Genomic DNA, 26,500 nt, shown 5'->3' with positions numbered 1-26,500 from the left:
GTGTGTGTGTGTGTGTGTGTGTGTGTGTGTGGTTATTCTGCCCCCTGCTGGGCACTGCAGGCAGAGCATGGTTACCCCAGCGCATCTGCTGCGTTATTCTAGGTGAGCGTGATTTCATCAAGTACAACAACATCCTTGTTGATCCTGGAACAGCATTCCAATCAACCAATCAGAATTGAGGGATAACCTTTCAGGAAACATCTGTTTTAGGCTTACAATCAGGATTAGGTGCTTCTACACCCTTGTTAATCAGCTATCATTTCACACTGATTTTAGGAATAAATTATGGGTAAGGTTAGGTTTAGGGGTAGGGATTGGGTTTAGTCTATATTTTTGGACAGTAATGTTGATCCAGGAACATTTCTTACTTGGCAAAATCACAGCGACCGTTACTCTACACATAAGTCTACATTCCCATGAACAAAGCTGTAAACGTGATCACAAAGTGACAGAGGAATAAACTGAACAATGAAGGGCACAATAACTGAAACCTGTGCGAACCCTGCAGGGGCGTAGCCATCATTTCAAAAGTGGGGGGGACGGAATGTCTAGTGTTATACCTGTTTTTTCCCTTGTCTAATTGACAGGTTTTATTTTTAATCATACCTTTTTTGCTTTATATGCTTTATGCTTATATTATTATATATGATTATAAAACAGAAGAAAGAGAGAAAGAAACAAAGAGAAAGAAAAAGAAAGAAAGAAAGAGAGAGAGAGAGAGAGAGAGAGAGAGAAAGAGAGAAAGAAAGAAAGAAAGAAAGAAAGAAAGAAAGAAAGAAAGAAAGAAAGAAATACAACAGCAGGTCACTGGGACAGCACCCTTAAAAGGACATCTTTGTACCTTATTTACCCTCTGAACTCGACTCGGTGCCGCATCGTTTGAACGCAGAGTCACTTTCTCTTTCACATTCTCCAACAGCAGATCTTCAGATCGCCACAGAATGCCAAATTCCCAAAACGCACCAATGCTCGAGCCAGCAGACACATCACAAGATATCTGTAAAGGTTATGCTCGCTATGAGACATTCGTAAATCATTCAAACCCGTTTGTAGAGATGTGCTGGTGTGAAAGCTACAAACAGCTGCAGTCATGCAGAGCAGTCATCATCAAGCAGAAATAGCATTCCAGACCGAAGGATCGAAACACGCTTACCAAGAGTCCATCGTGGCGTCTCATAAACAGAATAAATGTGTTTAATCCGAACTCGTGATGGACGCAAAGCTATCAGACGAGCACAAACAGCCTACACTGAAGGCTTTAAAGCCTCAGCTCTTTCACTTTCGCTTTACTCAGATGTGAGGGAGGAATTCACGAGAACCGTGTGCTGGAAATGGCCTTTATCTAGAATGCACCTAGTCTGGGCAGTTTAAGAAAAGCTTCTGTAGGCTATCCTGCGTTATTTGGAGGATCTCGAATGGAATCGGGGTTTAATGTGGGGTTTATTCTTCAGAGCAGCCGCACAATCCTCTGAGCTCCATTCATTCCATTTTTAATTCTAGCCTTCTGCACTAAAATAAAATAGGCTTACACTTTATTTTAAGGTGTCATTGTTACAGTGTAATTATACATATAAGTAGGCCTACTGAGTAATACATGCACTTACTACAGGGTTAGGGTTAAGAGGAGGGTTTGGTTTAGGGTTAGTTGCATGTAATTATGCATAATTAATTGTTATTATAATAGTAAGTACATGTAGCATGTGTAACAAGGACACCATTCAATAAAGTGTTACCTAAATGTTTATTTTAAACTTACAAATGTGTAAAATATTAACTATTTAATTATTACTAAATGTTATAATCAACAAATAACAATGATAAAATTATGCTTTAATTGTAGTACGTTATGCAACCCATTCAGTGTATGCTTATTAAAATGTATGCTGCATTATTGGGATTATCTGAATCACAGTCTCTAAATATTGTGTAAATGTGTCCTAAAATCGGCCTAAAATATCAAACATGTTTGAAATCTTTAAACTATGTGGAATCACAGTCTGAAGCCAAGAAAATTAGTCGGTGTCCATCATACACTTCATGAAATCTCTGTAGTGTACAGTCATCTCTGACTGACCAAAGCCTGCAGAACGCCTCTGACGCTGCAGTGGCTGTAAAATGGGGCAAAGATCTGTGTGTAGTTCAGCCTTAGCCTTAACTCTGAATAAATTTACCCAGGCCAGAAAGTTAGGAATCTGTAAAGATCACGAGAACTTGAGTTGAGTTTGCATATTATTACTAGAGCTTCCATGTTCCATGTTAGTTCACTCCTCAAAATCTGTAGCATGTCTTGCTGAGTGTTTCCACTGGACGTGAGGAGAACTGAGAAGAAGTAAGATCTCTCAGGTCTTCATTCACACGGGTCTCTCTATCAGACCGGCTGTGCTCCTCAATGTCTTAAGATTTGTTTTTTGGTCATTTGGGTCACAAACCAACTGATAGAATCAGAGTCTCTATGTGAGTCACTAGACCGATAACAATATTAAAGATTCATCAAGATTCAAGAGTGTGCCAGTGAGTCCAACGCTCAGCCCGTTCTCTGATTACTCAGATTGAGAGCTTGCCAGAAATACAGAGATGCTGTTATACTGACATCTCACATGCCATGCAGACAGCTTGAGAGACACAAATGCTCTCGTTTTTGCGTGACATGTTTGAGGTCTTTGATCATTGCTTGAAGACTTGATCATTGCATTAAATATGGTAATTCAGTGATGTCTTCACAGATGTGTATTGTGATCATAGACATCCATAAATTAATCAAACCCACAGACAGCAGAGCACCATTACAAATATCATCATCACTTGTCGTCCAATACCCAATGAATGCATAAACTAGATTATATCCCATTGAAACATCCAATAAACCCAAAATCTTTTTTTGTTTGTTTTCTGCAGGCATTTGCGTTTAACCTCCTGATGGCATAAACTCGTTGCATTTAGCAAAAGAACATGTATTCTCTTTTCCCAGCACTTCACATCTGTCATTGATCATACACTCACTGCAGGTTCTGTCATCAAAAACATTGCAGCTTGTTTGCACTTGCTAGGTGTTTCTTCTCAAAGTATCTGGATTGCTCTTGTGATAGGATTTGATGAATCAGAAAAAATAGCAGGCATTTTCAAAAATGATAGTCAAACCTCAGGCTCTTGATAGCAGTTAGAATCAAGTATTTTCTGAAGGCAGGTCCTGCTGTGGAGTTTCAGTCCCATTAGAGCTAATCAGATTGCAAGCATTCGTAATTCTTTTGGCTCCTTTTAGTGGAAAACTGTGCCTTGTATTAGTTGCCATGCACATAATGTTTGAAGACCAGTCAAACTCTGTGACATGACTCACAGCCTTCCTTCATGTGCCCAGGTCACTACATAGCAGTGTTCTTCTCCAAATATCTCCAGGAGTTTCCAAAGACCAAAGACCTAAACACCAAGCTGGCCTCTGCAACATGTGGTAATTCAGAGGCTTTGGACAAAAATGCATTTTTACAGTCAGCTGATTGGTCTGTAATCTCGAGCACTGGCAGAATGGGAAATTATGACGAGGACACCGCCTTTCTGGGGCAAAAGGGACCGTTTTTTGTCATCCTTTTCTTTCTCTTGAATGCCGTCTACATTTCCACGGGGCTTCACAGCCTCTACACAGTTTTTGTTGGGGCTTCACCGTCACATCACTGTCGGATAGCGGATGGAAATCTAAGTGAAGAATGGCTGAAAGCCAGTATTCCCAATGAGATGGTCAATGGAAAACTGCAGCCAAGTCAGTGTTGGAGGTACAGCCTGGAGACGGTCAGAAAGCTGTCTGCGCTGGGTTACTCTCCGCTGGAGGTAAATCTGACAGACATTACACTGGAGACGTGTGTGGACGGATGGAGCTACAGCACAGAAATATACCACTCCACCATCGTCTCTGAGGTCAGTGCGTGCACGCAAAACTAAAAAAATACATGAAAAAAGATTTGTTATACCGTTTTTTCAACTGCTTACACACATTTTCAAAACTTTGCCTCTTTTTTAAACTTTACACACAAATCCAAGAACTGCACACAAAATGCAAAATACCTCACATCTCTTGCAAAATGAAGCACTGCATTCAAAATATCACAAACACGTCTCAAAAGCAAACATTTGTCTTGCATTGCAAACACCTTTGCCATAATATTATATTTTTGAATATAGATCATATACACACAGTTAATCAAAACCATAAGCTCTTCTTTCATGAGCTCCTGTGAACATTTCTGTACAAGATCGAAAGTAATTGGCAGAGAGATGTTGAGAAATTCACGGTTAACACAAAAACAGGATTGAAACTTTTTTTACTGTAAACATTTGTGGTTGTACACTGTATGACAGAAAAGCAATACAGGAAGCATGTGTCGTTGTGTAGATGTGTGTTTATAGGCCTGATCTAAAGCCTGTTCAGTGAAGCACACGTGAGGAGTTAGTGATGAATTAGTGAGGCTTTCTGATTGGTGGAGTCTGAAAAAGGAAATCAAGACACTTCCTGTTATATTTGTGTGTGTTACACAGAGAACTGTGTGTTGTGTTTTGCAAAAAGTGTTTTATGAAATTGAAAACGTCAATTTTAGGCTTCAAAGGCTGAGAATCAGTGTATGGTTTTGTAGATTTGGTGTGTGCTTCTGCTGAGTGTTTGAGTGTCAGCTTTCAGAAACTGTGTGACGAGTAAAGATTCTGTGTGTAAGCAGTTAAAACTGTAATTACAAGGAAAATTTCCATCCACTTGGATTGCACCGCTTTAACAAACCAATCAACTTAATGAGATGCATATTTGTCAGTCGTGCATTAATAAAACAAGAATGAGATTTGAGTAGCACTAATGAATAAACTGAATCTGTTTTAATCTGCTATAGATTTATCAACAAATCCAATTTGTTTCATTTGTTACATGTTAACTGAATCTTGTTCCACAGCTAGCCATAAATGAATTTTTTTTTAATTGGTTAAATTTGTTTTCACAATTAACAGATTTATGCTGATAAGGAATTTGAGTTTAAATTAAACCAAACAGATGCAAATAAACTCTGCCATGATTCCTTTCCAAGTGCATGAAAACTCAAGTGTGGCTGCTGCATTCTTCTCAGTGATCTCAGTAATAATAATAATAATAATAACAGTGTGTAATAAACTGTCGTGTTGTTGTGTTCTGGCGCAGTGGGATTTGGTGTGTGACAGCGAGTGGAGAGTCCCGTTCGCAAGCTCAACACTATACATGGGCTACTTGCTGGGCTCTCTTGTTTCTGGCCAACTTTCTGACAGGTACTGCTTTTGTCCTCACGTCATAATCAGTGCAAACATTCACAAAATCTTTTGATAACAACAATTTTTGTTTACTGTAAGTGGTCTGTTCCCTTCTCAAAACTCACAGCCGCTGTTAGAGACACATGCACTCAGTGTAATTCATGTGCAGTGACGTCTGGTGTCTCTCGTGTCTCATCAGGTTCGGCAGGAGGAAGGTTTTCTTCATGTCTCTGGTGGCTGAAGCACTAGCGATCCTCGCGCAGTCCTTCTCCAACTCGTGGCTGCTCTTTTGTGTTCTGTATTTTTTTGTTGGCACAGTCCAAATATCCCTGTACATCACAGCGTTTGTGCTCGGTAAGCATATTATAAAGTGAGATGTCACTGAAGTGAATATAATCTGAGAACTATTTCACTGCCTGAGATATGCTGGAAACGCATGAGCCTGCACTCTTAAAAACAAAGGTTTGTATTAGGGAGTTTTCACAACAATGCCACAGAAGAACCATTTGGAAGAACCTTTCAGTGAACAGTTTTTTCTTAGTGTGAGGAACATTTTAATAATCTAAAAATGTATTTCCATTATAAAGAACCTTTTGTGCATTGGAACGATTTCATGCTCGTTCGGGGTTCTTCTTGAACTATCAATGCCAATGAAGAAGCTTTGTTTTTAAGAGTGTGCATGGGATATTCTAGACGTATAAATGTGATTACGTTGTCTCAGGCAGTGAAGTGCTGAGTAAGTCCTTACGTGTTTTCTTCACGACGCTGGGAGCGAGTCTGCATTACTGCATTGGTTACATGGTGCTGCCGTTGATTGCCTTCGCCGTCCGTGACTGGAGGTCTCTACTGAGGGTTCTGTCGGGCCTGACGGTGGTCTACATCCCACTGTGGTGGTGAGTCCAAGAAAACCAGAAGGCCTTCAGAGACGCTCACACTACACTTTCACAAGCTCATGTGAAGACTTCACAAAGTTCTGAATGTAAAGAACTGAAGTTTTAAATCTGCAGCACTGCAGAAAGGTAGACTACGCTATCACATTTTGGATCATTTGTTATGTTGAATTTTAGTTTTTATTGCATTGCAGTGTCTCATGCTGAAAGCCTAGTGTGAGCGCATCTTTAGAATCGGAGCAGTTCTCATCATTGGCCACTTGACCCTTCAGTCCTTCCCTACAATAGATCGTCTCCATTTCCCTTGTTTTCTTCTAAACAAATGCACAGGCTCATCCCGGAGTCTCCGCGATGGCTTCTCTCTCAGGGACGCTTGCTGGAAGCTGAGGCCATCATGAGAGAAGCAGCGAAGAAGAACAAGGTCTCTGCTCCAGCGGTGATCTTCAGCGAGTACGAGGTCTGAGGAGACTAACCCCGCTAAAATAAAACTTTCAATAATATTCCCATTAAGTTATGGAAACTTTATTTCTGAATGTTTTTCAAACGCTCTAAACATCCAATTTTTTTCAATTTATTAAGGATGTTTTTTTTTTTTGGTTATGAAAACATAAGAGGAATATTTCATTCCATCATTTTGAAAATGTTAACATGACAGGAATGTTCTCTCAATGTTTAAAACACCCATTTTTGAAACTGTTTGTGTGAATGGATATCAAAATCTTTTCAAAACCAGATAAACACTCAGGAGACCAAGCAAGGCAACAACACTTCAAATAAAGAACAGAAAGAAAAATGAGGAAAGATAATGAAATGAACAGGGAACAGGTGTGCACTAATCAATTAACTCACGTGTAACCCAGGCAACAAATGGGTAACTCTGGAAACAAACAAGAAATTAGTTCAACTATAAGGAAGACAGAAAATAAACGCAGGAACAAAGAGCACTAGAACCAAACCGGAATAGAACATAACCATCATACTGTTATGAAAACATTATTTCTCAATGTTTTTTACATGTTCAAAGCAAGTTTTTTCTTGGTTGTGCGGCATGTGAATCTTACATTTGAATGTTCTTTCAACACGTAAAACACAATTTTAAAAAAATATTTTAACATTATGAGAACATACATCAGATATTGATAATGTTATAAGAACGTTATTTTAAGACTCTTTTGTCCTAACCTTGAAGAAACGTTCTGGGAGCGTTCCCATAGTTAGCTGGGAGGTGTTATGGAGAGTGAATCTGTGTTTGTGTGGTCATTGCTAGGTTAAAGAGGCAGCGTCCCAGAACAGTAAGTACAGCGTGCTCGATGTTCTACGGACCAGAGATATCCGCAAAACCACGTTCCTGTGTTTACTACTCTGGTGAGAGATTCACGCAGTCTAACACGCATGGGCCTGCATGCTTCAGTGCGATATATTTCTACCATGCTCTTCAGATGATACCACTTTCCGTAAATCAGTGAAAGTCTCTTTGTTCCTCCGATAGGATGGCCATCAACATTGGATATTTCGGCTTGTCCTTGAATACCACTAAGCTCAGCGGCGATCCCTTCCTCAACTGCTTCCTATCCGCGGTCACTGAGGTGCCTGCCTACATGGTGTCCACGCTTCTCCTGAAGAGCTGTCCTCGGAGACCCGTCCTGTCCGCTTTCCTTGTCATCGGAGGAGGGTTTCTGCTCCTGCTGCAGCTGATTCCTGAAAGTAAGAGCTCACACACGCAATACTGTCAAAATGCCTTTGGCATGGATAACAAAATCCTACTGGCGATTCAGATTTAAAAATGAACCTTACATTTAGATTTGAAGAGTAAAACACTCTTGTTCATGCAACATCATCTTTCACAATACTTTCAGAAAGGGACAGAGTTTAAAGAAATTCAGATGATCAACTTAATTAGCACGATAGTATATATATGCAGCCAACTTCACCCCAGCCTGGGGTTATGGAGGACTTCTCTGGGTTCGACTGTATTCCCAGCTCGGAGGCCTCCCCTCGGACAACTCGCCAACTTGCCTTATTTGTTCAATCTGATTATGTGTAAGTGCGAACTTGTCAATTTACTTTAAAACCCTAAAAAGCACACAGAGGACTGTGAGTTAGCGTTCAGACAAAGCATCAGCAATCGGTTTATCAACCCAATCCTATGAATGCCAGTGAGTTTATGACGGGTCGAGGGTTAGCTTTCATTCTATGCCAGTAAAACTGGATTTGGACCATTTCAAGGAAAAGAGGTTAGGCCTGTTACTTGCACATTTATTAAAGAGGTCATATGATGCTTTTTTAAAAATCATTATTTTGTGTATTTGGTGTAACAGAATATGTTGACATGCTTTAATGTTCAAAAAACACATTATTTTTCAAATACTGTACATTATTGTAGGTCCTCTATGCCCCGCCTCTCTCAAACGCTTCCCTCTCTCTCACACACGCACACACACACACACGATGTGCAAAACGCATTTGAACAGTCAATAGCAAATACTTAAACTAATAACAAAACAGTAGCTGATTCAGAAGCACCAGATTGTCATAGCAAAGTCAGAATTACCTCCTCTCCTAGGTTCACGAAACGGTCGTCCATAAAATGCATTGCTGTTCTGTTGTAAGTCATCTTAAAGATTCCTAAATGCATCTACTTCTGGAAGGCCAAATAAAGTGCTTTTGCATTCGTCTAGAAACACACAGCGTCTCCCTGACATGCTGCTTCAACACTAACTGCAGTTACTGAAACCACGCCTTCTTTCTCTGCGTGCACATTTGGGGGGCATTATGCTAATATTTCCACATAGTGAGGTAGATATGTGGGGGCTTGTTAGAACGAGGCGTTTTAGGGGGGCGTGGCAGAGTCTTAACTTTGATAAAGAATATCTATTTGGTTTTGAGACTTTAGTCTTTGCAACTTCAGGGATCTTATCTATGCACAATCAGCTTGTAACACTCCAAAGAGAAAGGAAAACTTGAAATCGCATTATATGACCCCTTTAAGAGAGCTGGACTGGATGTTTCCAGGGCACTTTCACATATATGAGTTTTTGCTGATTTAAGACCTTTTCACACTTAACATGAAAATTGGGCACGAATGTTTGGAGCGATGACGCTTTTGAATTGAAAAAATAGATCCCTATGGGGCTATTCACACCAGGCGCAATCATTCGTCAAGTCAAGTCAAGTCACCTTTATTTATTTAGCGCTTTTAACAATACAGATTGTGTCAAAGCAACTGAACAGCATTAATTAGGAAAATAGTGTCAATAATGCAGAAGGACAATAGTAAACAAACATTTTTCAGTTAAAGACAGTTCATCATTGAATTCAGTGATGTCAACATCCAGCTCAGTTTAAATAATATCTTTGCAATCATGTCAACGATAACGCTGGAAATGAAGTGTCCCCAACTAAGCAAGCCAGAGGCGACAGCGGCAAGGAACCAAAACTCCATCGGTGACAGAATGGAGAAAAAAACTTGGGAGAAACCAGGCTCAGTCGGGGGGCCAGTTCTCCTCTGACCAGACGAACCAGCAGTACGGAAAAATCAATTAAAGACGTAATAAAAAAGACGATGAATAATATTAACAGCAATTATTATATGATGCAATCAAACTTATAGCAGAATGTGGTAGTTCTGTGTGTTGTTTCAGGGTTGGCATCATCTGAGGTCCTCTGAGGAGTTGCATCATCTCTTCTCAGGTGTTCTGGATCCAGACTGAAGCTTGTGTAAATCCTAGTTACCACGGGATGTTAATCCCAGCAGAAACAGAGAAACACATAGAGACATAATTAGCGTAGCTGCTGTTCCAACCAAGCAAAATTGATTTGTTTAACCCAAACTAAAGAATAATAATGTGCATTTGATTAGATATAACTGCAGTAAAAGATTATGAGATGCATTATTTGAATGCTTGGCCAAAGAGATGTGTCTTTAATCTAGATTTAAATTTATTCGTGGCGTGAAAAAGTGAGGATTTTCCCCCATCGCTCTGTGATGAAACACATCTAATTACAGTTGAGCTCAGATCACGTGTTGTTGCACAAAAGGGCGAGAGTGGAGGCAATGTGTCGTAAACAAACACAGAGGAAGAGTATTCTGAGAGAGGAGCGAGTGGATGCTGAGTTCTTGTTATCATTGGTATCTGAGAACAGATTTATTCTCAAGTTCTTTAAACGGAACATCATTTCTATTAATTCTCCACCGAATTATGTGATCTTAGGAGCACTGTCCGTTCCCTATCGAGAGTTCACTCACATTGCGACACAATCGCTGTGGGATCTCCTCCCCTTCTCCAAAATCCTGAAGTCTTACACCAGACCCTAACCCTAACTCTAACCCTAACACCAGGGGTTGGCGAGTAAGTTTGGCATCGGGCCAAAAATTTTTTATTTTTAGCTGGTAGTGAGCTGTTACTCTGTGTTCAATCCTGTAGGAGGACAGTCATTGACAAAGTCACATTTGTGTCACAGTGTCCGGTTTTTACACTGGATAAATTAATAAAGCAGAGTAGTGACACGTAACCTGGCAAGTATCTTCATTCACCAACTTGCAACACAGAGCGCCTTGCTAAAACACACATACGTGGGAGATGCGGAATGGATAAAAATAACTCAAAATAACTTAAATAAGCCCATTAATGGCATGTTTGAGTCATGCTGCTAACGAACTATGTTTATTTTCCTGCTTTCCATATTGTGAATAATAAATGTGTATCATTTTAAAGCCTAACTTATTGTAATAATTATTTGACGTAGCCTACTTTTACACTCAGAATTATTCGTTGGCATCCTCACGTAATAAACTGCATTTTTAAAAATTGTTTGTGTGCTGGAGGTGCGCTATTACGTCGTGTGCAGAGTGATGTTAACATTTAAGATAGCTGGTGAGAGAAAATGGCACTATCAAAGAGTCTAAAGAGGAATGTTGACAGCAAAAATAGGGCAAACAAAGAAGAATGTAAAGACAACCATGCGTTCATCCTAGCTAGTTTTGTGAATGCAAAGCCGGTGTGTCTTATCTGCAACGAAGTTGTTGCTGTTTACAAAGAATATAAATAGACTTTTTGAATGTCTTTCAGAACTTTTCAAATTAAAAGCTCTCAATTCATCTCAAAATAAAACATTACTGCAAAAACTTTCTCGTACTTTTATTTTGAAGGCAAAATCACTAAAGACGAAGTGATTGTGAGTAACTGTTGCTGTCATGACAGATCTATTTCAGAACCAGCCGCTATCAAAATAATCTGACTGTGGGGACGGGCCAGATATTATTGCTGGCGGGCCAGTTTTGCCGACTACTGTCTTACAGGATAATGCCAGTTCCATGAACTGGGCAGTTGACTCTAACCTATGCAAATACTGACAAGCTTGACGGGCAATTACATCAGATTCTTCTCCTTCACTTCGTTGACCTTGTAAAGTGGAATTTTCCTGAAGATGGAAACGACTTTCTGCGGGATTTGCGAGGGCCCCATAAGCCCGCCGGATACCCATCAGCACTAACCCATCAGCATTAACCCATCAGCACTAATCCATCAGCACTAACCCATCAGCACTAACCCTAACCCATCAGCACTATTTCATCAGCACTAACCCATCAGCACTAACCCTAACACATCAGCACTAACCCTAACCCATCAGCACCAATTCATCAGCACTAACCCTAACCCATCAGCACTAATTAATCAGCACTAACCCATCAGCACTAACCCTAACACATCAGCACTAACCCATCAGCACTAATCCATCAGCACTAATTCATCAGCACTAACCCATCAGCACTAATTCATCAGCACTAACCCATCAGCACTAACCCTAACCCCATATCCCCGAGCTGGGGTGAGAATAGTTAGGAGTGAGGAGCTCCACCTGTGCTGAACTGGTTGATTATCTGAACATGCTCCTCTCAAACTTTGTTAATAAATCATCATTATTGCCGATAAAGCTAAAATATCATTCTAATTTGACTAGGAATTAGATTTAAAAGAAAGAAAAGAAGGAATAAAATCCACGGCTGATCATCAGGTAAGGCTGTTTTATTAAATGCTGTGGTCATTATAATGAAGAGGCTCTTTCACAGGTCTGCATACTCTGGCACTGGCATTAGAGATGGCCGGTAAGTTTGGCTTCACCATGTCCTTCACCGTGGTCTACATCTACACAGCGGAGCTCTATCCCACCGTGCTGAGAAACCTGGGCATCGGCATGTGCTCCTCAGCCGCTCGCATCGGCAGCATCACCGCACCTTACATCATATTCCTGGGTAAATCCTGTCCTGTGTGTCGAATCATCTGCATCACAGTGGACTGGAGAAACGACCTTGTGTTCTTCTCTCTATTTCTCTATTCGCTTTCAACAAATATCTGCCCTACATCCTGATGGGAAGCCTGACCATTGCTTCCTCAGTAACAAATATGTTAATATGTTTGACGTTTGGAAAAGTGCTGCCCGAGACTCTGGAACAAATGCAGAAATGCAAAAGGTATGTCTCTTGCATTGTGTGTCGTTGTTGTTTCTAACAAATCATATATACAGAAAAACCTTTATCTATTGACTTTTCAATAAATACTACCTCTAGTTTTATCAGAAGAGATAAACACGCCTCGGAGGAAGGGAAAGGAACAGTCATGATGACAGAAGAAAACATTTGAGCACAGCTACACAGCAGCAAATAAATGAATAAAACTTCTCCTGCGGACATGAAGACATCCAGAAGATCCTACATCTGGACGGGCAATCACTTATCGCTTTTATAGGCAACTATTATTAGAATGTGAATAAAATGTTATTTTTAATCACAGATTCTTTTTTGAAAGTATTATATTAACAGTGAATTTGTCTTTCTGTAATTGGCATTGGCACATGCATATCTTTGTTTATTTACCATTATACTTCACATGTCTTTTAAAGGGATAGTTCACCTTCAGTTGCTGGTAACCACTGACTTTCATAGAATGGAGGAAAAACACACTATGCAAGTCAATAGGGACCAGCAACTGAAGGTGAACTATCCCTTTAAAAGATATGAATGGTTGATGTGTGAGAATCGCATCAAAATCAGAAATGGTAGTTGTGCACCTATAAAAGCTGTTTAAAGCAAATAGTTGTGTACCTTGATTACGATTGGCCGAGCTGCACTCTATTACATTCATTCCCAGTGGATGCAAAGCTATCATATCTTTGAATAATCCCGGGATAAGGGGTCTGTTTAGACACACCACAAAGAAACCCACAGTGGAGCCTGAGGAACAGTGCTAAATATACATATTCCACTGGGATGCAGTGTGTATTTTCCTCTGCTGAAGTGGGCAACCACACAAAACCTTCCTTTGAGATGAACATCACTGTAAGTAATGAGAATTTGCTCAACATGAAAGGGATTGTTCAGCCAGAGGTCATCATTAATTAATCAGCACTAACCCATCAGCACTAACCCTAACACATCAGCACTAACCCATCAGCACTAATCCATCAGCACTAATTCATCAGCACTAACCCATCAGCACTAATTCATCAGCACTAACCCATCAGCACTAACCCTAACCCCATATCCCCGAGCTGGGGTGAGAATAGTTAGGAGTGAGGAGCTCCACCTGTGCTGAACTGGTTGATTATCTGAACATGCTCCTCTCAAACTTTGTTAATAAATCATCATTATTGCCGATAAAGCTAAAATATCATTCTAATTTGACTAGGAATTAGATTTAAAAGAAAGAAAAGAAGGAATAAAATCCACGGCTGATCATCAGGTAAGGCTGTTTTATTAAATGCTGTGGTCATTATAATGAAGAGGCTCTTTCACAGGTCTGCATACTCTGGCACTGGCATTAGAGATGGCCGGTAAGTTTGGCTTCACCATGTCCTTCACCGTGGTCTACATCTACACAGCGGAGCTCTATCCCACCGTGCTGAGAAACCTGGGCATCGGCATGTGCTCCTCAGCCGCTCGCATCGGCAGCATCACCGCACCTTACATCATATTCCTGGGTAAATCCTGTCCTGTGTGTCGAATCATCTGCATCACAGTGGACTGGAGAAACGACCTTGTGTTCTTCTCTCTATTCGTAAAGGTACTTTCAACAAATATCTGCCCTACATCCTGATGGGAAGCCTGACCATTGCTTCCTCAGTAACAAATATGTTTCTGCCGGAGACGTTTGGAAAAGTGCTGCCCGAGACTCTGGAACAAATGCAGAAATGCAAACGGTAAGGCACTTGAATTATGTGTGTGTGTGTGTGTTTTAACAAACCATACATCTTTATCTAGACTTTACCTCTTGTTTTTTATTAGTTTTATTTGAAGAGATAAATGCACCTTGGAGGAAGTGAAAGGAACAATCATTGTGAATGACGAAAAAATGTGAAAGAAGTAAAATTTGATGGCTACACAGCAGGAAAAAATGAATAAAATTTTTCCTCCAGACATTAAGACATTCAGAAGACTGGCACCTCGTCAATGGCTTTACAATTTTCTAGGTAACTCTTGATAAAATGTGAATAATATGTCTACAGGTCATTTTTTTACATTGAGGTTCTTTTTTTGAAAGTATATTTGTTTTTTATGTTAATCTGTAATTGGTATTAGCACATGAATTTCTTCTTTTTTTTTACCATTATACTTAACATATTTAAAAGATATGAATGGTTGTTGTGAGAATCACACTAAAATCAGAAATGGTAGTTGGCATCCAGGTTGTTGTATATTTAAAGTGCTTGTGCAAAGTGCACAAATAAAAACGGCTATAAAGCAGATAGTTTCGTTCCTTGATTATGATTTGTTCTTTAGTACTCTATTACATTCATCCCCAGTGGAAGCAAAGCTACTGCAGACATCTTTTAAGATGGGTGATATGGTTAGAAAGAAGACCAATCACAGCTGTTGGGGTCTATATAGACATAAAGAAACCCAAAGGACAAGCTGACGAGATAAGGCTACTCAAACTGAGAAAAAAGGCATCGTACTTTAATACTACATACACAACAATACCTCTGCATTAAAGCAGACTTCTGTTGTGTCCTTTAGTACTCAGTAACTGCACAAGTAAATCCTCTTAACTCTTTATTCAACACATGCAACATTTTACAGGACTATTATGGCTTCTTAGAGAATACTAAGTAGCACCTCTACACTTGAACAATGTACTGCCACCTTGTGGTTAAACTACAAAACAACTTCTAGACATTACTGATTTTTCATGCAACTACCTCTGGATCAAATTTACAGTCAAATGATTATGATCTTGCCTCGACCTGTTTGACGGAGAAACACGGCAGAGCCTGAGGAGCATTGCTATATATACATTTTCCATTGGGATGTGGCATAAAGAAATGGAGAGCGTGTGTTAGTTTCCTCTGCTGAAGGTGGCAACCACACAAAACCTTCTTTAGAGATGCTGTAAGTAATGAGCACCGGATGGCGAGACGGATCAGAACCAGGGGACTGACAGACCCAAAGGTCCTGCATGACGCAGAGCTGAGAGTGAAAGGGACTCAGGAATGAGCTCCGGAGCGGTGCACCTGATCAATCAAAATCTGCCTGGAAACATCAACATTATACAGTTTGCATAATTATTAACTTCATACATTAAGAAAAGCCAGAAGGAAAAGCAAAAAAGTGAAAGTATTCACATGCATGAGCACATCCTCAGTGGCACTCAGATTTCACAGAGATTTCAGTGGGTTGTGAGCTGCCGGTGTTATTCGTGCCACATTTGGCAGGTGTTCATTGCAAACCCTGGCTGAGGTGGTTTATCTGTCGCCGATGTTTGGATTGCATTGGCTTTACTGCAGGACTACCTACACCACACTTCTCTCTGCATGTATATGAGACATATTAAATACTTAATTCAGCAAAAAAAAAAAGTGAGCTCAACATGGCTTGCTTTCATTGCAAACATTTATTACAATTTCTGATGGAAACAACGGCATCTCTCGTAGCTCATGGAATGACAATGATACATGGAAGGACAGTACAGAAAATAAAACGCACTTATGTGCCATTCCACTGCGACTCCATAGAAATAGACCATCTCACCCCGTTTTAGATGTTTTACACTGCTATTTGTGTTTATTAAAAAAAAAAAACACTAATAAAAATTAATAATAATCATGGAACAAGGCATGCATGTTTTTCTTTCATTCATGTTAATCAAATTAAGAGCTATTCAAGGACAGCTTTAAAAAAATCCATATATGGCATTTATATAAATTACATTTTGTCCATGTCATCGATTAACAGCTGTCCTTATTTCACTCACTTGCACCCTTCTGTTCAAGGCAAGTTATCGAACAGCTTCAAACATCACGATCTTCTGTGTGTCCACTTTTCATCATCATGTTACTAGTCATTAGTAGTTAAATATAATAATGTGTGTTTGTGTGGAAGGCATGCTCTGCTCTCGCCCAAACTATCAGACACTTGTGGGTTAGGGTTCATTGCCATGCCCGTCTTCAATTCCAAACCATATTAAAAAAGAAAAACAACTATTGGTCTATTTCAGTTTACAGTAGCTTTGGGAATTAATTTTTGAATGTGGCAGTACAATTGTTTTAATTTTTTGGGAGAACAAAAACAGATATTCAATTCAACACGGCCACATCAGCGCATTAACAGAGTCTCGACTTCATCTTACAGCCTGACGACAGGAAACGAAACACTGGAGAGAAGTCAAAGCACTTCCTGTTTGAAGTATGTGACGCAAATGACTCGGAAGCTGTGAACATTTCTGTGAGTACACACGCAGAATCATTCCCTGATGAACAGAAAGAGATCAACGGACAAAAAAACATCAAATTTCAGAGTAAATAAAACCGAAGCCAATGCGAAGATTCATTGTTTGGAATTGACCACATTTGCAGAATCACTGCAGGTTTGTGGTTTTGGTAAGAAACAATGTGAGAACCAGTCGATGAACTGAAGGATAACAGTCTGTGTGAGTGGAGTCGTGGTTGTGAAGGCGGGATGAGCGTGGTGCTTCCTCTTCCTCTTCCTCTAATCGATGTACTGTGAGAGCCAGCGGAAGCCCTCGCCGTAGCCCTGTCTCTTCAGCACGCTGCACATGAACACCTCCAGGGGTCTCGTGTTCAGCTCTTTGAGAGGAACGTTGCCCTGAAGACACAAACAAAACCATTAAAGGCGCTTAAACACAATTCTGAGACGTCCACAGATGGTAAATGTGAGGTGAATGCATCAAGCAGGATTGTGACTGTCACAGTCATAGCGCCACCAACAGGCACAAATGCTCCTCTTATATTTCACCCAAATCACTTAAAACTGGAACAGAATAATGTCAAGACGGATGATAAAAACTGCGATCCTTGATATCTTAAACGGTGTTTCCATTTAACGCATCAAACCAAAGAGTCTCTTAGCATTCATTAAATGTCATGACATTCAACACAAGAGTTATTGGTCATTGGACGTCAGTAAAAGCTCAGAAACGTGTAGAGGGAGGGCTCTGTAGTGGCTGCTATTGACTAAAGCGGTGGGGCTTTTCTCCCCAACAGCTGCCAAACCTGGTACAGATTAGGGTCTTTTGTACTGGGTCAGAGCTAATAGCACAGAGCACAAGATCACGCTGCGTCCTTCCAGAAGCTCTGCAGCGCTTCACTAAAACCTGCCTCTCTGGAACGTCGTCACGCAACCCCATCATTTCACCAACAAAGAGAAGTGATCAGAAAACTAATCAGAAATAAATCACTGGAGCTGGGCGAGATCACAAAACCAACATACGAGCGGCCGTTTGTTTGCATGCTTTGATGTTCACTTACAAGATTTCTATCCAAAAGCATCAATGTTTTACCAGTTTTACAATAATAACTGATACATTGATAATGAATTAATTTGTCAGGATTGAAAATTAGTAACGGATATAAAGTGGTATTTACCATTATTACACAAAAGAAAGAGGGCGCATACTTCAGTCGCATCAGTTTCTGATTATAGTCACAGTATACATCACATTTAGAAAGAATGATCATTTCTATCATTTTTTTCCCATCAAAAATACAACCCGAGTAACGCTGGCAGATGGAGCTCCCGAACAAAACCTATGATTATCCTATATATTTTATGGCATACGTGGAGCTAAATACGAACATCAGACAGTCAAGTATAAAGAGACGAGACATACTGACATAAAATATGTTACTAAATAAATAAATGACTGCGATTGCCTATATTTGTCTGATTTCTTCAAGTGGTCGTATTTACCATATTTACTATGGTAATGGCTAGCGTAGTCTTTTGCATCGCTTATGAATATTTCTGGCTTGTATGGTGATCGTAATCCACATCAGATCTCAAACAGAAGTTATTTCAAACACTCGGTGCTGTCTGAAAGTGAGTTTTGAGCAGTTCTCAGCCAGCAGAGGCCTCAGAGAAACAACAGAGGATCTGAAAGAGGCATGTTTTCACAGACATCTACACACAAAGAAATCAGGACACAAGCTACAATTTGTTTTGACTGTTCCTTTCAGGCTCTCATCTCAATCATGTTCTCATGAAGCGTCCCTGAGTGCTGTCTTACCTTTCCCGTCGTCTGACCGTACAGGCCAAAGATCTCGCGCAGTTTCTCCTCACTGATGGCTTCAGGTTTGTCGATCTTGTTGCCGAGGATCAATATGGGCACATTTCCAATGGTTTCATCTGTCATTAGTGCCTGTTATTCACAGCCAACACACACACACACACACACACACTATAGCATGAGACAGGAGACTTGAGGAATCGAGACACTTCAAATAAAATATCCATTTTGTATAAAGGCTCGCTCTGACAGAGGGTCTTCATTAAGCCCAAAGTATACTTTTTTTCAGTTTACTTTTTAACTACTTATTTTACATTTTGTTATTATTTAAATGTGAATCCCTTTTTAAAAATGTTCACTTCATTTAAAAAAAAATTACAATAAACTTTTCCCATTCTCTAACCCTAACTCTACTCAGACAGAGACTTGTTTTTATTGCTCAAATTGCACATTGTTTGAAGCTCAACATCAGGCAAGATATGGAATAACAACTTTGTAAAAAATGTATTCAAATGTAAAAAAAAAAATATATATATATTTTTAATTAAAAATGAAAACATTTTTTCCATCCAGTCAATGGAAGTAATTGACAGACTAATCCAATCCTGCTCCTGGAGTCCTGCAGAGCTCAGCTCCTGCACACTTGCCTGGAAGTTTCTAGTGAGTCTGGAGCCCTTGAGTAGCAGGTTCAGGTGTGTTTAACTAGACACTGCAGGACAGTGGCCCTCCAGGAACAGGTTTGGACACGCCTCGACTAACTGATTATCAAAAGCATGGTTAGTTGACTCATGTCCACTGGCTGGAGACAGTATAAAGCTCACGTCAAGCTCTGTTTTGGACTCGGCCAGTCTGGTGAGATCGGCGCAGTCCACCAGGAAGACGATGCCGTTGATGGCTGGGAGGTAGTTCTTCCACACTCGTCGAGCTGCGCAGAAACACAACACTGAGCACACACGTGATCTGATGCAGACAGACGGCGAGGTGTGGATCCGTCTACTCACCCTGAGCGTGGCCACCCAGATCGAACGTGGTGAAGGTCATGCCAGCAATCGTCAGCTCCTCGGAGGCTAAGAGGAGAAACAGACCAACGAGAGATTATTCCTGCCCGACTGAAGTCATTTTTACTTCAACAATAATAAATGAACAGTTTCATACTTCAGATGACAACTTCTGAATTCTGTAATCTCATCATAGTATTTTTTCACCAACAAAGGAACTGTTAAAAACATGACTAAAAAGGAAGTAAACACTGTAACAAACAATGCATCAGTAATCTGGAAGGTTGTGCTCACAAAGACCACTCAATGCTAACGAAAACAAAAAGAAATTTACCAAAACATTTCTTGAACAAAACACGCAATTGAGCAATAACTCAATTGAGAAATTTTAACTTGGAATTATGAAAAGTTTAGTCAGAACTGTGAGAGTTACACTGCCTTTTTATTCCATAGAATATTACACGAATATGAGAAAATAGCCAACTGCAGTAGTATGGTCTTCATGAACAAGAATTTAAAGTCTGTTGCTCATGCGTATCCACTGAGAGCATATGATTTTCACGGTCGTTCGTCACGTACAGTCTACAGACGCACTGGTGAAAGTGAAGCTCTCTCGAGGCGGTGTGGTGAGTGCACACTTACTGGGGTGTAAGGTTGGCACATGCTGACCCAGTCTGTCGTCTTTGAGCATATGCAGCAGCGTTGTTTTACCAGCATTGTCCAGACCGAGGAATACTAATTTACCAGACTTCTTGTACAGCCCTGAAACAGAGTGATTTGACCTGATTAAATGCAGTCTGTCCAACAGCAGGTTTCATAGAATAACCCTCTACAAAAACACAACCGAACAAGCCTAAGCTACCAACATCAGCTTGCTGCTGCTCAATCACTTCATTCCCACCGGTGTGATGCAATCATGGTCTAACTTACTCAAACTGTTGTGTGGCAGATAATTATAATAGGTATCATGAACTATTACACAGTAGCAGTGCATTAATCATCCTATACCCCACTTCAAGCACTGCTTCAGCTCAACTCTTCACTATACACGAGATCAGACTGAAGACTCCTAGATGACTCCAGTGTGCTCATGGTACGAGTGAAGGCCGACGCCCACAGTGCAAACGAGAGATATGATTGGTCAGACTCATCAACATGAATGAATTACTGGAATGGACTGAATTCAGAATATTCCTGATAAGCGACTGTACAATGTTCTGACAGTGTTTCAGAGCTCAGTATCAGTGTGGGCTGGACGAACAGGAAAAACGAGACTGAACAGAGACGCAGGGTAAGATCAGCCCATGATGCACTGCATGAGTCAGTACAGAAACTACACCAACATCTGCTTCATCTCCACTTACACCTGCTCTTTTATCTGTGCCGATGTTATTCCAAAGAAAGCCTTAAATCAAGAAGTAACACCCTGTTTTTACTCAGAAATGGCTTGTTCTTCTCCTGATGTAACTCAGTCAGATAATGCCAACTCTGACCTCCACTTCATCCAAACATCTCCTGAAGAATAAAACCCAGTCACACACTACGTTTCTGTCGTTGATTAGCCAGTTTCACTCAGAAATATTTCCCGTTACCAAAGTAAACTGGGTTGTGATCTGGAAATTAACAGTTTTTGATCGGAACATGAAGTTGGAGAGGATGTTTGAGGTTTACAGTGAACTTACCCAGGAACTGCAGAACGCTACTGAAACCACTATAAATCCAATCAAATATGAAGGACATATCCAGGCCGTGGAATATCTGAAAAGAAACGGAAGTATTAAGAGGTTTCACGGGACACACTTCAGGTGTTTGGAATATGTATTAAATAGGTATTTAGCAAATCAACTGAAAGTGCTGAAACTTTAGCAGTTCATACGCTCGTGTGTCACACAATGTTGTTACGCACATACATGTGATGTTCTGCAGAGTGTTGAGTATATATGCAAAGAAATATCTGAATCATTAAATACAATCACGGAGAATACAGCAATACGTTCTCTAGATGTAAATGAGTCGTATTAGTAACATTTCAGAGTTTGAAAACAACTGCAAATCGATCTTCATCCATAATTAAATAAAAACATTTTTGTCTTTTGTAGTTCAATGTCTAAAGTTTCTTAAAATCAAGATGCATTTACTTCAGAAGCAAAAGGACACAAGTCTTGTTTTCTGTGAAAATAATAAAAATTCAGTGAGTTTATGCTTAAAACAAGAAATATCTGTCAATCTGAGAAAAAGCAACTAAAATAAACCTGAAAAATAATCTCATTCCCCCTTGACAGATATTTTTCTTGTTTTAAGAATTAACTAATAATGTTGTTCAGTTTTTCAAGACTCACGCTTACATTTGCATCTCAAGTAAATGCACCTTGATTTCAGGAGGTTTAGATATTTGTGTTGAAAACAAACATACTGAGGAATATATTTTTTGCATTGCATGCAACATTTAATGCCAAGAATTTATACATTTAAGACTTTATGCTTTAATTTAAGATCTTTTTATGGCCTTAATTTGTGGATGGAGAATTAAGGCCTGCAGAAACTATTACATGCACTAATTTTTGCCAAGCCAAATGAATCTGATTTCAGAGTTCTGTTTAAACAAACACTGCAATCTCACATAATTATTCCCACGTGTATTACATGCATTCTGAACAAAATGAATCACATGTGCAGATCTTCAGTACTCCAGAAGAGCTTTCTTTAGGAAATATGTTGTAAATATTCAGTCTCTCTACTGGCCAGCTCATAAAACAGGGTTAAACACATGCGCATGTTCAGAAGAACATAAGTAAACATATTAACCATGAATCTGTAAACACAGCAGTCACATTCAAGTGTTTACATGATCAGTTTATCTCAGGTCTTCACTCCAATCGGATTCCAATCAATCAGATCGATTAAGGGGTTTTTCTGATCTGATTAAGCCATCCAAGTGATTTGGCTGAATGTAACAGTCTGTACATGAACTAATTATAATGTAATTTTTTTATTTTAAAGAAAACCTTGTCATAATGAACATCTATAACTTATCTTACAACCTGTTTTGTAACGCAATAGCATACAGTAATTCTGTGATAAAACCTTCAGCTGTTATCAGGATTTGAGCGTTTGATAGCAGCAGCTGTATAAAGTTCATTCAAAATTATGTTTTGAGCCAGATCATTTGCAGCCTCTGAAGAGTCGACAGGCGGGTCTCAGGTGAGTCAGTGTTCATGTTGAGAGCATTTCTGATCATCATCATTATAGATGCGAATGAATGAATGAATGGAGTGCTAGTGTTGCGCAATTCGTCTGTCAGCAGCCGCTGGAGTAAAGAGCAGCAGCGCTAAAGGTGAAGGACACGCGCAAGCTACACGTCAGCATGATCTCACACTCACACACACGCACGCAAGCTCACGCACACACACTCTCTCTCTCGCACACACACGCACGCACACTCACACAAGCTCGCACACTCACTCACACGCAAGCTCACGCACACACACTCACTCACACACTCACACACACACACGCACAAGCTCACTCACACGCACACACGCACGCACAAGCTCACTCACACGCACGCGCAAGCTCACGCACATGCAAGCTCACGCACACGCAAGCTCACGCACACGCAAGCTCACGCACACACAAGCTCACTCACACTCACTCACGCACACACACGCAAGCTCACGCACACACTCACACGCAAGCTCACGCGCACACTCAAACGCAAGCTCACTCGCACTCACACGCAAGCTCACGCGCACACTCACTCACACACAAGCTCACACACACACACACTCACTCACGCAGGCTCACACACACACTTACACGCAAGCTCACGCACACGCAAGCTCACTCACACTCACTCACGCACACGCAAGCTCACGCGCACACTCACTCACGCACACGCAAGCTCACGCGCAACACGCAAGCTCACTCACACGCACACGCAAGCTCACTCACACTCACACGCAAGCTCACACGCAAGCTCACACGCAAGCTCACACGCACGCTCACACGCACGCTCACACGCACGCTCACACGCAAGCTCACACGCACACTCACACGCACACTCACACGCAACGCAAGCTCACTCACACTCACTCACGCACGCACGCACAAACGCGCACACGCTCACACGCAAGCTCACGCACGCACACGCACACACACGCAAGCTCACACGCACACTCACTCACGCGCACACTCACTCACACAAGCTCACTCACACAAGCTCACTCACACAAGCTCACTCACACAAGCTCACTCACACGCAAGCTCACGCACACGCGCAAGCTCACACGCAAGCTCACACGCACTAACCTACTCCTCACAGGAAACTTTTTTAGATGTTCAGAAAACTTCATTCTGTATGATTTATTAATTTGTTAAAACCATGAAAATAACAGTTTTCAAAACCATGTGAAAGCAGCACGAGTACAAGCATCACGTTCCTAAGAATCTGACACACGTCTCCAAACAGACTGTCCTCGTGTTTCCTCTGTTCTGAGGTTTATTTCTGATCATCCGCAGCCTGTGCCGCAAGTACGTGTCACTGCTGATGCTAACAGCTAGCGACGCGACCAACAACACCGCGGCACAGACCCACTAACCCTACCCTACCCTAACCCTACCCCACACGACCCACACACTCACGTACACACTCGCACACACGCACACACTCACTCACACGCACACACACACACACACACACACACACACACTCACACGCACACTCACGCACACACACGCACACACACGCACACGCACACACACACTCGCACACACACGCTCACACTCACACGCTCACTCACACACGCTCGCACACACACACTCTCTCACACACACACACACGCACACACGCTCACACTCGCACACACACACTCACACACACGCACACACGCACACACGCTCACGCACACACGCTCACACGCTCACACGCTCACACACACACACACACACACACACGCACACACACGCACACACGCTCACACACGCTCACACTCGCACACACACACTCACACACTCACTCACGTGCACACACACACGCTCACACACACACTCACACACACATGCATGTTCTCTCAAGCTTTGCAAAGAAATATTATTAAAATTTATTTTATTAATATGACAATTTAGAGAACTTCAGCACAAAAGGGATTATACAGTGCTAAACACCAATTATTATTATACAAGACTGTATAAAGCAAACAGGACAGCTTTCGTAGTTTTTACATCTCTATATAATTCTCAGGTCCTGACCTCAGCGTAAATGGTTTAAATGCGTTTAACTTTGTACATGTACTCTTGTAATAACGAAATCTCTGCAGCTGAAGCACATCTGAATGTGTTGTGGGTAGGGCTGTCGGTTTAACGCGTTAACTTGATTAAATAAAAATAATGCGATTAAAATATTAAAAGCAGTTAACGCACTCACTGCTGGCAATGCTGCAGGGCCACAGTCCATCAATGCAGTTATGCCCTGAAACTCTAGATAATGGTGCGAAAATGCCTCTGTATGTGTTTGTGTCTCATATTTAGTCTACATCATGATATGATGAGCGAATCACACCAGTGCTGTTAGAGTGCAAATGTGATTTTATTAAACATTTCAGTAATTAAGAAGTTGATATTGTGTTATATTTTAAACACGATATTATGTGTTTTTGCTCAATTTAGCAGAGCACATAATAACATTTAAAGCCACAGGTCTCTGAGCAACACTGTGTTTAGTTTCTGATGAATCCGCGTTTAGAACGAATCGTGTGAACCAATGATTCAAAGATCCGTTCATAAAGAGAGTCGTTTACTTCATTCCTGAATGAATCAGTCGTTTGAATCAAATGAATGAATGACTCAAAGACATTTACCGCCACCTGCTGGCAGAGGTAGTTTCTTATTTAGAGTAGCATTTAATAAAATAATAATAATAATAATAAAACATTAAAGGGATAGTTCAACCAAAAAAAATTAAAAAACGACTGTTGGTAACAAAGCTGTGTTGGTTAGCAGTGACGTTCATCGTGTGAACAGAAAATACTGAGATGTTTCTCAAATTATCTTCTTTTATGTTCCATAGTTTATGTCAGGCTGTTGTAGCCCAAATGTTTATGTGTAATACATTTTATGTTGAATCAAATAAAATATTTCTAAAGCTACAATTTGTAACGTCTACTTGATACTTTCTCATTCAACACAAACATAGCTGTGTAAATAACCTTTTGTGGGTATTTTCACAGTCAAATTTATTTTGCGATTAATTAATCGAAACATCATGTAATTAACGAGATGACACACCTGAAGGCCTGAGCGCTGGCTCCGGTGATCGCTCGGAAAGCGGAAGCAGCTCTGCAGTGACTCGTGTTTCCAGTACGGCGGAAAGCGGCGCTCCACAGGAAATGCCACGTGTACCAAGTGCGCATGCGCGCTGTCCGTGCTCCGCTCGACTTCCGCTGAGAGGAAGGCGCTGTTTATCCCCGCGACGCTCGGCAGCGCGAGACAGAATGAGCGCAGCCGCGGGCCTGTGAGACGCTCGCTGACCGATCCGGCTTCACGATGTCCAGCGGCGGCTTCGCGTCACAGAACGGCGCCGGAGGCTCGTACGCGAACGGTGAGTAGCTCGCGTCTAAACGCGCCGCGCTCAGGCGGAGAGTTTCTCCGGAGTTTGATCGCTTCAGCGACGCGACGCGACCGGCCAGAGTTCTAGCGCGTCGCGTCGCTCGATGAAGGCCGGATCCTGAGGTCTTCGAGTAACGCGAAGCTCTAAAGGACTCGTCTAACGGGCTAACCCGAGTCAGTCAGTGGCGGAGTGACGCGGCTGTCCTGGCTCGGCTCGGCTCGGCTCGGCTCGGCTCTG

At 41.1% G+C, this 26,500-nt stretch overlaps 3 protein-coding genes across 4 annotated transcripts in view; 2 read left to right on the top strand and 1 right to left on the bottom strand.

The window, feature by feature from the left end:
* Nucleotides 1-3,519: 3,519 nt before the first annotated feature.
* On the top strand, nucleotides 3,520-14,869 carry LOC107603244 (solute carrier family 22 member 5-like). Its single transcript, XM_016295991.1, has 10 exons — nucleotides 3,520-3,906; nucleotides 5,168-5,271; nucleotides 5,453-5,607; nucleotides 5,975-6,146; nucleotides 6,474-6,600; nucleotides 7,411-7,508; nucleotides 7,633-7,847; nucleotides 12,214-12,396; nucleotides 14,204-14,339; nucleotides 14,425-14,869. The coding sequence occupies exons 1-10, from the start codon at nucleotides 3,520-3,522 to the stop codon at nucleotides 14,432-14,434; spliced, it is 1,587 nt and encodes a 528-aa protein (XP_016151477.1). The 3' UTR covers nucleotides 14,435-14,869.
* Nucleotides 14,870-16,474: 1,605 nt separating this feature from the next.
* Nucleotides 16,475-26,500, bottom strand: part of sar1b (secretion associated, Ras related GTPase 1B) — an 11,438-nt gene continuing 1,412 nt past the window's right edge. The window contains exons 1-7 of one of the 2 annotated variants that reach the window (XM_016295994.1): nucleotides 25,082-25,126; nucleotides 21,342-21,417; nucleotides 20,302-20,421; nucleotides 19,663-19,728; nucleotides 19,483-19,586; nucleotides 18,662-18,793; nucleotides 16,475-17,241 (exon numbers count right to left, since the gene is read on the bottom strand). In XM_016295994.1, the coding sequence (XP_016151480.1) occupies nucleotides 17,125-17,241; nucleotides 18,662-18,793; nucleotides 19,483-19,586; nucleotides 19,663-19,728; nucleotides 20,302-20,421; nucleotides 21,342-21,417; nucleotides 25,082-25,111 (645 nt within the window). In that variant the 5' untranslated portion in view covers nucleotides 25,112-25,126 and the 3' untranslated portion in view covers nucleotides 16,475-17,124. Of the gene's footprint in view, nucleotides 17,242-18,661; nucleotides 18,794-19,482; nucleotides 19,587-19,662; nucleotides 19,729-20,301; nucleotides 20,422-21,341; nucleotides 21,418-25,081; nucleotides 25,127-26,500 lie in introns of those variants that run through there. The other variant, XM_016295995.1, reaches the window with a different exon arrangement.
* Nucleotides 25,986-26,500, top strand: part of sec24a (SEC24 homolog A, COPII coat complex component) — a 33,676-nt gene continuing 33,161 nt past the window's right edge. The window contains exon 1 of the mRNA XM_016295986.1: nucleotides 25,986-26,254. Within this exon, the coding sequence (XP_016151472.1) occupies nucleotides 26,200-26,254 (55 nt within the window). The 5' untranslated portion in view covers nucleotides 25,986-26,199. The remainder of the gene's footprint in view (nucleotides 26,255-26,500) is intronic.

This window comes from Sinocyclocheilus grahami, unplaced genomic scaffold, assembly GCF_001515645.1.
Source record: "Sinocyclocheilus grahami isolate Dianchi unplaced genomic scaffold, SAMN03320097.WGS_v1.1 scaffold343.1, whole genome shotgun sequence".
NCBI lineage: Eukaryota > Metazoa > Chordata > Actinopteri > Cypriniformes > Cyprinidae > Sinocyclocheilus > Sinocyclocheilus grahami.
Note: the sequence above shows the minus strand (reverse complement) of the source record. Positions and strands in the feature narration are given on the sequence as shown.